This window comes from Panicum hallii, chromosome 5 (genome assembly GCF_002211085.1).
Source record: "Panicum hallii strain FIL2 chromosome 5, PHallii_v3.1, whole genome shotgun sequence".
NCBI classification, from domain to species: Eukaryota; Viridiplantae; Streptophyta; class Magnoliopsida; order Poales; family Poaceae; genus Panicum; species Panicum hallii.
The window spans coordinates 3,772,438-3,783,706 of record NC_038046.1 but is presented as its reverse complement, the minus strand read 5'-3'; the positions used below and the strand labels follow the sequence as shown (position 1 = coordinate 3,783,706).

At 51.7% G+C, this 11,269-nt stretch overlaps 2 protein-coding genes across 2 annotated transcripts; one reads left to right on the top strand and one right to left on the bottom strand.

The window, feature by feature from the left end:
- The first annotated feature begins 227 nt into the window (after window positions 1-227).
- Window positions 228-4,057, top strand: LOC112895178 (putative metallophosphoesterase At3g03305). Its single transcript, XM_025963086.1, has 4 exons — window positions 228-629; window positions 1,376-1,617; window positions 1,789-3,372; window positions 3,451-4,057. The coding sequence occupies exons 1-4, from the start codon at window positions 368-370 to the stop codon at window positions 3,565-3,567; spliced, it is 2,205 nt and encodes a 734-aa protein (XP_025818871.1). The 5' UTR covers window positions 228-367; the 3' UTR covers window positions 3,568-4,057.
- Window positions 4,058-5,419: 1,362 nt separating this feature from the next.
- Window positions 5,420-8,832, bottom strand: LOC112893939 (linoleate 9S-lipoxygenase 2-like). The gene is made up of 6 exons (XM_025961471.1): window positions 8,514-8,832; window positions 8,096-8,388; window positions 7,430-7,997; window positions 7,221-7,306; window positions 6,456-7,135; window positions 5,420-6,379 (listed from the first exon to the last, which is right to left on the bottom strand). Exons 1-6 carry the CDS (start codon window positions 8,710-8,712, stop codon window positions 5,614-5,616), a joined length of 2,592 nt encoding a protein of 863 aa, XP_025817256.1. The 5' UTR covers window positions 8,713-8,832; the 3' UTR covers window positions 5,420-5,613.
- Between the last annotated feature and the right edge of the window lie 2,437 nt (window positions 8,833-11,269).

The window sequence follows — 11,269 nt, the reverse complement described above, 5'->3', positions numbered from 1 at the left end:
CGGCGGCGACCGGCGAGTGCCTGAGCGGGTGCTAGAAGATCACGGGTTCGAGAGATTTTTTTTTTTCACGGGGGAAAGCAAATTGATCGAGGCTGCAACGGAATACTCTCAATTTGAAGGGCGGGCGGTTGGGGAAGATTTGACTCGAGTCCTCGGATCCCCGTGGTGTTTAAGTCTGCAAATGAATTACGTTAAATGTCTGGAAAAGACGTAAATCTCTACGCCTCTGTCGAAAAAGCAAAACACGGATTCGGCGGCCGGACGCGTAATTCGTTTGTTGAAAGCGTAAAGCTGAGAAGCATTTTGCCGGGGAGGGGACAACAGAATCGTGCAGTTCCCCGTCGTGGTCCCGGTCTGCGCCTTCGCCATGGGGACGCGCGGCCCCCGGCTCCTCGCCGTCCTCCTGGCCCTCGTCGCCGCGGCGGCCGCTCCGTTCGCGGCGTCCCGTGACGAGCGGGAGGTGGTGGAGGTGTCCGGCGCTCCGGATGGGGTGGTGTGGGTGGCCCAGCTCTCGGATCTCCACTTCAGCGTGCACCACCCGGAGCGCGCCTACGACTTCCGGCGGTATGTGGGACCCGCACTCGCCATGGTCAACCCCGACCTCGTGCTGATCACCGGAGACCTCACTGGTATGCACTAGATCCCTCCCTCCGGGCTCCGGCCATCGTCCCCATCCTCTGTTTGATTCCCCGCGCGGTTTCAGGGCTGATCCAATGAGCGAGGAAACTACTCAGCGAATGAGCCAATGTTTTCAGCACTTCTCAATTTTAATGGAAATCAGGTCGTTCAGAACATTCGTTATGAAATCCACAATATTAAGTCTGCGTAATCCGTCCGGTCTAGGGGCAAGTGGCCAGATTTCGCCCAGTTGCCCACTAATAACCAAAAAGCTACTCACTCAGGTCTCAATTTTCCATAATAATAAACAGCCCGTAGAACAAAGTAAGATTTCTCCAAATGAAGTACTAGGGAGTAAGCACTGATTGCTGAGAACTGTAAACCATTGCGTGTAGTTCTGTCTCTGTGATATTGTTGATGCACAGGATCACTCACTGTATTTGACGTGTTACTAATAGGCAGGATGTGCTTTCTTTCATTTAAAATAATTTGATATAAAGTAATAGCCAAAGAAATAAATTTGAATTCAAAAGCCTACACAAATGCAAAATTGAGCTAAATGAACATATGATCTTCTATTACATGTTTCAGCATTGGAAAATGATAGGCACATATAAGTCTGTAATATTGATTAGCATCACACAAGTTGCTCCAACCAGCACAAAAGAACGTAGTTAACACCCTCTATGAAACAACAAAAATCATTTTGTGAGATATTATTACCAAGGGGATTTTTATATCTTGGTTTTTGTTGCAGATGGGAAAAGCAAAGATCTGCTAACAATGAAGCAGAATGAGGTTGAATGGGTAGAATATGAAAGTACAATAAATGATATCATTCGAATCAGCAAGCTTCCAAGAAGAATTTTCTTTGATCTGAGAGGAAATCATGATAGCTTTGGTGTTTCGGCATCTGGTGACGACTATGACTTCTATCAGAAGTACAGCATCAATGCCAAGTTAAGACGCCAGGGGCGCGTCCAAAGCGTTACTTTGGAGGTCAGTGGTTTCTCTATATATGATTGACACTTCTTCTGCAGGAAGAAAGATTTGCTGCCTCTTATTTCAATGCCATCTTGTAGTTCAAGTTTATTGTCATTTGGTATATATAATTGTGTTTGCAATCGCTTTTAGAATGCCCTTGACGCTGTATTTATGAATGCTCTGCAGAATAGCGGTCGGAAGCATCTATTTGTTGGCTTTGATAGCACGATGGAGATTGGTCTTAGAGGCCCAACCAATCTTTTTGGCCATCCAACCGACAAGCAGCTTATTGAATTGGATCAAGCGTTATCGCAATGGGATACTGACTTTGACAAGGTTCCAGTGACAAAACTTGCATTTGGGCACTTCCCCTTGTCTTTCTCAGCATTAACAGAGTCAGGAAAAAGTATCAAGGATGTTTTCCTAAAGCAATCATTGGCGACATACTTGTGTGGGCATCTTCATACAAGATTTGGGAAGAACTTGAAGCGATACTACCATCGAGCAGTCCAGGAACCATCATTATCAGAACATTATTACCAATTTAACATGCACCAAGGATATGCAACCCAGAGTAATAAGGAAAACTGTTCTGAAGAAGCAGCTCATGTTAAAGAGTTCTGGGAATGGGAAATGGGTGATTGGAGAAAGAGCAGAAGTATGAAGATACTAGCAATCGATGATGGTCATGTCTCCTATACTGATATAGATTTCAGATTAGGCTCAAAGAGCATAATTATACTGCCTACCTTTCCCCTTGATTCAAGATTCATGCAGAGAGCTTCTGCTTCTCGTGATTTCAAGTGTCATATCAAGGGGGCGTCTACTTTTGATACAGTGAGGGCTCTTGTATTCTCTAAACAAGAGATAATATCTGTTTCTGTAAAGATATATGACTCAAGACCAGGAACTCATGAAGTAGTTTTGGACTCTGAAATGAAAAGGGTGGATTCCAATGATACTAGGGGACATATGTATTTAGTACCATGGAACTGGAGGGCATTTGAAGATCCCTCTCCCAGCCGATATTGGCTCCAAATTGAAGTGATGGATATAACAGGTGATACAAGTGTCAGCCAGTTGAGGCCATTCTCTGTTAATGGCTTGACTGCAAGAGTGAACTGGACATGGAAGGAATTTTTTGTGATTGGTATTCAGTGGGCTTCAATATATCATCCTGCACTGTGGTGTGCTATTTCTCTGATATTTTCATTGCTTCTTGCACCACAAGTTTCAGCCGTGGTATTCAAAGATCAGTTCACATATAAGTCTCCATACACAAATGGTAATCAGAGGACATTCTTAAAGTCTCTAGTTGGTGGTTTTGTCTGGCTCTTTGTTGAACTGGCCAGGGTGATTCTCGTATGGTTTTTGCTCTTGGTGTACACTATCTATTTAGTTTTTTTACCTTGGCTGTTTGGTCACCCTATCACTGAGGATAGTAGCCTCACATACATGACGCATAGAGGCTGGATTCTTAAAACACCCAACAGTGGCAACGAAGTAGTCCATGCTGGGATTCCAGATGTAATGGTCATTGTTCTACCTCACCTTTATTTTGTGTTATTACCCACAGTTGTTATTTTAGCTGCCATGGCTGCTGAGAGAACGGCATTTCGAGAGCATTATCTTTCTCGATCAGGAAAAAAGAAAGATGATTACTACCAAAAGAGCAGGAGGCAGATAGAACACGAAAATTTTTGGAATGGTCGCTGGATTAGAAAATTTCTGTGTCTTCTTTGCCTAGTGGTTCTATGGAAACATTGGAAGGTATAAAGCAACACGTGCAAGTTTCTGTGCTTGCAATTATCTCTTTTTCTAACAATTCTGACCCTTCTCTTTATGCAGCTTTGCAGAGCTCTTGTGAAGGCTTATGCTATGAACCCTTTGCTCCACTCGCCCGTGCTTTTCTTCTTCATTCCTGCAGTCATGGGGTTTTCCATTTACAAGACATCGGCCATTTAGCTGTTTGGGAGCTCTGAAGGTGTACTATACTAGATTGTCCTAAAAATGGATTAAGATGTCCTGGATAGCCATCGCAAATGTTGCTTCTTCCTGTAAAGACTGAAGACTACAAATTCGCAACTGAAGGTGTGCTACCTCCATTTTTTCTCTCTTTCAGAGAGCAGATTCTTAGGTTCTCTAACATACATAAAGATGTCAGCATTGGGCTGCATATAAATGAGCGACTAAAGGACATTTCATTAGAATGAACAGTTAGGCCTGAGCCAAGTTCTTTCGAGAAAGTTTTTTTCCTTTCTTGACCTGTCAGGGTTTTTTTTCATATCATTTATCCTAGTGGGACTGTTGCAGGAAAAAAAATCCTCTGTGAGACTTTGGTGATGTACACCTCTTCAAAGTATTAGCATTGTCTTTTGAGGAATGGATATTACACTACCATATGCAATCCTGGCTGCTTTTCATCCTGGAATGACTGGCTTTGTCTTGTCCTGGAGATTCAAGAGTTCTTGTCAGATTTTGAAATGAACTGATAACGATGTTCAAAATTTGAAACGAACAGATAACTATGTGTCGTAGCACCCAACTTTGCTCACGATATTCATATCATGGTGTTAACCTTTATGCTTCATGGAGGAAACTGTGACACAACTCTGCCCGCTAGCCAAACATCCAGTCAGAGCTAGCTGAAAATGGGGGCGACCGGAGCATGGAGATGGCTAATCTGCGATGGCCCAAATGCAGATGATGGCTAATCCGCGGAGACTCCAATGCCGCTGCGCTCGTCGCCGGTTCACGAATGTAGGCGATTGCATGACTGGCGCGACGCCGCCATGTGCGGCCGTTGCGAGCCCGGAGCTGGCGGAGGAGGGCCGCAAGCGGCGTCTCTAGATGGAGGAGGTGGGGGCGCGTGCGGCAGCGGGATATCTGGCGGGGAAGGAGGGGAGAGGAGCTGGAGGGGAAGTGTGAGTCCATTCACCACGACGACAAGGCCGTCGCCGGCGACGGACAAGACGGCGGAGCCGGAGACAGCAGGGAGGATGTAGGGTGGTACATGTAAATGTTTGGATGGCGACTAAAGGAGGTTTTGTGTAAACTACTTATCCTCGCGATCCGAAATAGGGGTTTTTGTGTAAATTTCTGGGGGCTTTCTGAGATTGGATCGCGATTAATCCAACTCGGTGTGGCCACGACCTGCGCAAGGACATGTCTGCTTCCGTCTTTGCGCACCGATTCTGGGAGCGGCGGCGGCCATGGACTTCCCAGCAGCCAGCTTCGTGCGCCGCGCGGCGCAAGGGCCAAGGTCAAGGGGTCCGGTTCACAAATGACAGCATGGACGAAGATCTCCAATCCATCCCCTCGGTGGATGGACATCATCGACGAGACCGTCAGTAATCTCTTCATCCCAACGCCGGCGGGATTCGAGGAGAAGGCCTGGTGCTATGGAAGGAGGAGAATTCGGGAGCTCGCTCCATGGCGGCGCCGCTTGTAAGTTTGCCTCGGAGGTCAATCGGATAGACGACGAGGTGAAACGAGACCTGGTGAAGGAAATAGTGAAGGCCCCTGCGACGGTGCCGGCCTCCGCCGTCCGCTTGTGGGTTGAGGATGATTGCGGCGTGTGAGCCGGAGGAGCGGAGCAACGTCCGGAGGGCTGCCAGCGGCGAAGAGAACGGCGATGTCACGAGGTCTGTCAGTCTGTGACCGTGAGGCCTTGCCATCCATGTACGGAGAGGAGAGGTGATTGAAATGTTGCAAGATGAGGATGCCACCAAGAATATGTGCATAGCTGAAGAAAATAGCATCCCATCAGTGATGAACACACCGCTCTATAGTCACCAGAGCTTGCAGATGACCACAGTTCCACGCAACCGATCGAGACATTCACTTCATTATTGGGAAACCAAGAGGAAATCTTACAAGCCAATGCAATACTACATCGTTGCCTCAAACACAGCACCTCCGATCACACACGTCCAAGGCTACACAGCCTTTATTATATTGTCACCACACACTTCTCACGGATGCGAAGAAATGAAACAGAATGGGAACGGCTCAGATGGAGATGCTGTTGGGGATGCCCCTGGCTGTGACGCCGCTGTTCTCGTGGTCGGAGACGTTGGGGAAGAGCAGCGTGTAGGGGAACATGGCCGGGCTGTTGCGGTTCTTGAGCCGGGGGTCCGCGTTCATGGCCTCCACGCGCTTCTCGATCTCGGCCAGCCGCGCGCCGAACCGCTTGAACGCCTCCTTCGCCCTGGCGTCCGACGTCCACTCCGGCGTGTCGCGCTGGCCGAGGTACACCTCGTCGGAGGAGTGGCTGGACAGGATCTCCAGCAGCGTGATGCCGACGACGGCCTCGAACTGGCAGGTGATGGAGCGCACGAAGAACCTCTCCGGGTCGCGCTCCAGCTCTGCGTACGCCTCGGTGCCCGGCACCGGCATGGGCCGCCGGCTCACCGACGGCCGGTTCGGGTGGTACCCGCAGTAGGGGTACTGGCCGAAGTTGACGGCTGCGTGCAGCGCCGACGCGATCCAGATGATGGTGGTGCAGGCCCTGGTGAGCTCCGCCACCGTCTGCATCTTGGGCCACCAGGGCTCGTCCTTGAGGTCGGCGTGCCCGACCTCGCGCGCCTCCTTCCACCACGCCTGCAGCTCGACGTCGGCCTGCAGGACGCCGTCGTCGGGGTAGTAGATGGCCAGGTACTCCGCCACCCACTGCTCGATGGCGTGCCAGATGGCCAGCCCGTCGGACGCGTACGGGTAGTCCTCCAGCAGCAGCCGCACCTTGTACGGGCTCGACGGGTCCTCCACGGCCATGCCTCTGCAATTGCAATTGGATTAGGATCATGGCACGGTGCCGATTGATTGTTGGAGATCATCAGTTGCATGCTATATACCTCTTGATAAGATCGTTGGGGAGGGCCTGGTCGGCGAAGCTCCAGCTCCCGTAGACCTTGGAGGAGATCTCGAGCGCGTACTTGCGGGGGAAGACGGTGAGCTCGAAGATGCCGCCGGCGTTGATGAGCTTCTGGCGCGCGAGGGCGTTGATGTTCATGGTGTCGCGGTAGTGCGGGAGGAGCAGCTTGTGCACGGGGTGCGTCACGCTGAGCTGCCGGTTGGTGGCGATGACGAACGGCTCCATCACGGCGTGGGTGTTGAGCCAGTGGCTGATGCCCTGGTGCCAGCAGTAGTCGTTCACGTTGACGTAGGCCTTGGCCAGGCGCCACACCCAGGCCTCGGCGCCGGACGACGCCGGCGTGTACACCGTGCTCTTGGCGGCGGTGATGCCGCCGCGGAGCTCCGGCAGGCTCAGCTCGATGGCCACCGGGGCGAGCGTGCCGTCGCCGCGGAGGAACAGCAGCGTCCTGCTGGCGTAGATGAAGTTGTCGGGCAGGCTGTTGACCTCGACCAGGAACGGCATGTAGTGGTCGTGGTGGTCCAGGATGTAGAGCCGGTTGCTCTCCAGCGCCTGCTGCACGGTGAGGCCCTCCAGGCTCCGCTCGATGTGCGCCGCCGTGATGGTGCTCGTGTGGTCGCCGTACTTGCTCGGGTCGAGGGTGCTCTTGGGAGGGAACTCCTGATGACATCAAGAGAGCATCATATTTGTTACTCCAATAATAATTGGCCAAGCAGCAGTCGTCGTTCACAACGATTTAACTCACCGTGAGACGCTTGATGATCATGGGGTTCACGCCGGCGAGGATCTCCCTCGCGAACTCATCGTCGGTCATCCAAGTTCTCTTGTCCTCTGCATATCCGAGAACAGAGACGATGGCATCGGTGGACGGTGGGTTAGTGACATTGCTACATAATCACTTATCAGCAGCGCGCGCACGATCAATAAGCTAATAATCAAGTAAACTAGCTAAACCTTTGATGATCTTTGGCACGGGGAGCTTGAGTAGGAAGTCGCCGCCGACGGGCATGAGGTCCTTGATGAGCTGCAGCGGGAACTGCTTGCGGATCTCCTCGAGGGCGGGGACGTCGGGGACCTTGATGCCTCCCTCGTAGAGCCGGATGATGTCGCTGAAGGAGTTGAACTCGATGCCGATGTAGCCCTTGAGCGCCGGCACGATGCCGTCGACGAGCGCCTTGATGGAGTAGCCGAGGAAGTCGGCCGACTTGATGTGGCCGAAGCGCTCGTCGCGCGGCACGTAGACGTCGTCGTCCAGCAGGGTGAGCCTGCTCTCGCTGCTGGGGTCGCTCTGCGTGGGCTTCCGGCCGGTGCGGCCGCGGCGCGGGTAGGGGTGGTCCCTGGAGCCCCCCAGGGTGGGGCGCGGGTTGCCCTCGTCGGGGCTGCCCAGGTCGTTGTACACGTCGTAGCGGTAGACGCGGTCGTGCGCCTGGTACGGGCCCAGCTGGTCGTCGCCCCTCAGGTTCCGGAGCTCGTCGTCGCGGTAAGGCTTGAGCGCCGCCGGCATCTGGCTCGGCAGGTACGTCTGCGCGAGAAGATAATAGAAAGCAAGGTCATGAGGTTGATGATGAATTGGCGACGCACGTCGGACGATGGTCGGAGCATGATTGTTAATTTACGCACGTCGTTGGCGAAGAAGACGCGGTTGTATCTGTACTTGTACTGTGGGTAGACCCAGGAGTTGGCGACGAAGACGATGGTGCCGCGCCCCGGGACGTCGTCGATGGTGATGGTCTTGAGGAAGAACTCGGAGGCGTGGTTGTTCTTGACGATGATGGCGCCCGGGATGCCGTGCTTCTCGACATCCCAGTCGAAGGTGACGTGGAACTGGTTCTCGCCGGCCAGCAGCGGCGGCGGGTTCAGCAGCCACTGCTCCAGGCTCGCCTCCGTGCCCACCTTGCCACGGTTGCCGTTGTCTGCAGCCGGCCAGTTGGGGTCAGTGTCACGCTGACGCACGCGCCCAATGCAATGCGACCAACTAGTAACCCAGTCGGGGGGGAGTGAGAGGGAGAGACAGAGAGATAAGGATCTTGATTCTCACTCGGGTCGCCGACGGTGGAGCTGATGAGCTGGCAGGTGACTCCGCGGCCGAGGAACTCGGAGATGCCGTCAATGAGGGAGCCGGCGATGCTGTTGACGTCGAGGACGTTCTTGCGCATGAGCACCACGTTGCCCTTGAGGTGGGCATGCTTGTTGGCGCCCGTCAGGTCGTCGATGATCGGGATCTTCACGCCGAACATCTTCGCTCGATCGTGTCTCGATCGGTTCTACTTCTAACCCCGGCAGGCAGGCAGTGCAAGCCGCTCCTTGCTGGATATCAGATCTATATCAACTGGAGTGGCTGCTGTGTGAGAGATCTATCGCTGGGCGAGCGCGCTATTTATACAGCGGGAGAAGACGAGAGCTGGGGTGGGTAGCTACTGCTGATATATGATTAATGATTGTGTGAGGCGGAAACTATTAGTACTAAAATAAAATAATCCGATCCGTCGCCTCTCATGCACGGTTCAAAGCAAGCGCACGTCGTCGTTGTGTTGGGCCCTCGGCGCGTGTCAGGCCATGCAGCTACAAGTAGAGCAGGGCACGTGGCGTAGTATCTTTTCAGATCCAGGTCCGCATTATTGTGGGAGTGGGTGTAGTGTAATAATAGGAGGAGAGCCGTGGATAACGTGGTGGCCTGGTGTAGTAGTCGTGTTGCACGCGTTTCCCCTCAAGCTCACTTTTTTTTACATACTTCCTCAGTTATGAAACGTAAGGCACTAAAGAATTTAAAATTTATATTTAAATATAAGACATGGGAGTAACAATACATTAAATAGGGGTACATATGTAGTATAATCTGTTAGAAACGTATAGGACGCTCTACATTATTCCAGGACGGAGGAAGTATCTATTATTAAACGTCACCATGGGATTAACGGGCAGACATCCTTTCGTCTCTCTGGTGTCTTAGCGAGTGGCACGGCCAGCTCGTCGTACCCCATTTAGCTAGTGTTCTTGTCTATCGGAATTAGGCTCGAATTTTGGGAAAATGCTTTGAAAAGAAACAAGCATATACACATGCACGATAAGGGTTTCAAATCAAATATTTGAAATATGTGAGGACACACGTCTAACTTGTACTAAAAAAATATTCGTATGTCCTCATGAATCGTGATCCTCTTGAGTGGCTCGCCACCTTCTTTCGATCGAGGACGTAGGTTTTCTACTAGTTCACCGGGTTAGGGATGGGGAGTATAATATTAAGTTATTATCACTCGTTCGTGCGGTTTTATCGTGTTACCATACATAAAATTCACATGTAAATTACAGTGCATAGAAAATTACAGTAAAAATATGAACAAACACAACGTAAGTACATTCATCCACTACTTGCATATTGCGTAAAATTTGAGTTCGAGCAAAATCTGATGTTATGTCTAGGTGCATAAAAGACTATGCATCTAGAAAAGTCAAAGTAACTACTAACAATTTGGGCAATTTAGGATGGAGGGAGTATTTAAGTTGTAACACGGCAACGATTCCCTTGTATCAGCAGCACTCTACGTCTCTACCTGCATCTTCCTTCTTTCGCTTTCGTTCTTTACCATCTTTCAATAATTATATGCGTATGACACGGCCGCAATATCTTATGCTTTCATTTTGTTCCTGATGGGCGGAGCGCCCATACCGCTATGCTTGATTTTGTTCTCTGCCCAACCCCAATAATTAAGCACATGGTAAAGGTTGGTTAGATAGGAACCGATCGACATCATCGACATATTTTATTTCGACGTACGCCATCTTGCACCGTGTAGGAGATCTAGGCCTATCCAATAATCCTGTAGGCTCGCATAGTTTTCATTTATTATTCATTATATTGGTACTGAATGATTGGTACGAGCCAAAAAGGTACCATCAGAGGGTTATATTTTCCCTGTGCACAAGTGATGAATAATGATCCCGTGAAACACGCGCATATGCGCGTGTGTGTATATATATATATATCTAGCTGGAATTGCAGTCCATATTTTCTGCTACATCTCAAGTCACAAATTATATACGCCTCAGATGATCAACTTCATGGAAATATATTTGAGGCGGCAGCCATTCCAAAACCTTTTTGCTGAGTGTATGTGTCGGTACATACAGACAGGGGTACCTCCTGCTAGGGTGTTCAGTCTCTTAGTGTATCACCATACGTGATCTCCCCTCGCCTCCTGGCGTGACGTGGCATACGGCCCAGGTCTGGCAGCTGGGACCATGATCTCCGGACCCTCCCCGAGCTCTCTGAGGTCCAGTACCTCCGCATGCCACGGAAGGTAAGGGAGCTCTCAAGCAGCCCCCGCGGACCCGAACTCCCCAGGGAGGTCCGGGGCCGCCACGTGTGATAGCCGGACCATCACGGGCCTGACCGGTCCAACCGGCCTCGGGGGTCCGGACCCCCCTCCCCCCTGGGAGGGGTCCGGCGCCGCCACGTGCCGCCCCTGCAGGGGGAGCGCGGCTGGCTCTGCCACGAGCGTGTGGCAGTTGGCCCCTCGCGGGTCTCCAGCCCACCTACCAGCATTTAATGCGATAGCTGGGCCGGGCGCGCCCAAGTCAAAAAGTGTGGCCTGCCCCTGACGCGCGGGGCAGGTAGGCTGACACCACGGTAAGCCCGCCTGTTTCCAAGGCGGCGCGTCATGTCACCGTGAACAGTGCACCAGTGGCGTGCTGTCCCGTCACGGCGCTGCGCACGGCGTAATGATGGGCTGTAACAAGAGAGCCGAGGCGTGCGCTGCTACAGGGCGCGCGGAGGCAACGGTGCGGCGGGTCAGC

What these genes read in the sequence shown, in the direction of transcription:
- LOC112893939 (XM_025961471.1), bottom strand. Translation starts at nt 8,712, where the DNA reads ATGTTCGGCGTGAAGATCCCGATCATCGACGACCTGACGGGCGCCAAC. An exon ending in CGTGCCAAAGATCATCAAAG is followed by an intron (nt 7,307 to 7,429) that starts GTTTAGCTAGTT and finishes TCGGATATGCAG; the next exon opens with AGGACAAGAGAACTTGGATG. An exon ending in CCCAACGATCTTATCAAGAG is followed by an intron (nt 6,380 to 6,455) that starts GTATATAGCATG and finishes TTGCAATTGCAG; the next exon opens with AGGCATGGCCGTGGAGGACC.
- LOC112895178 (XM_025963086.1), top strand. Translation starts at nt 368, where the DNA reads ATGGGGACGCGCGGCCCCCGGCTCCTCGCCGTCCTCCTGGCCCTCGTC. An exon ending in GATCACCGGAGACCTCACTG is followed by an intron (nt 630 to 1,375) that starts GTATGCACTAGA and finishes TTTTTGTTGCAG; the next exon opens with ATGGGAAAAGCAAAGATCTG. An exon ending in TTCTATGGAAACATTGGAAG is followed by an intron (nt 3,373 to 3,450) that starts GTATAAAGCAAC and finishes CTCTTTATGCAG; the next exon opens with CTTTGCAGAGCTCTTGTGAA.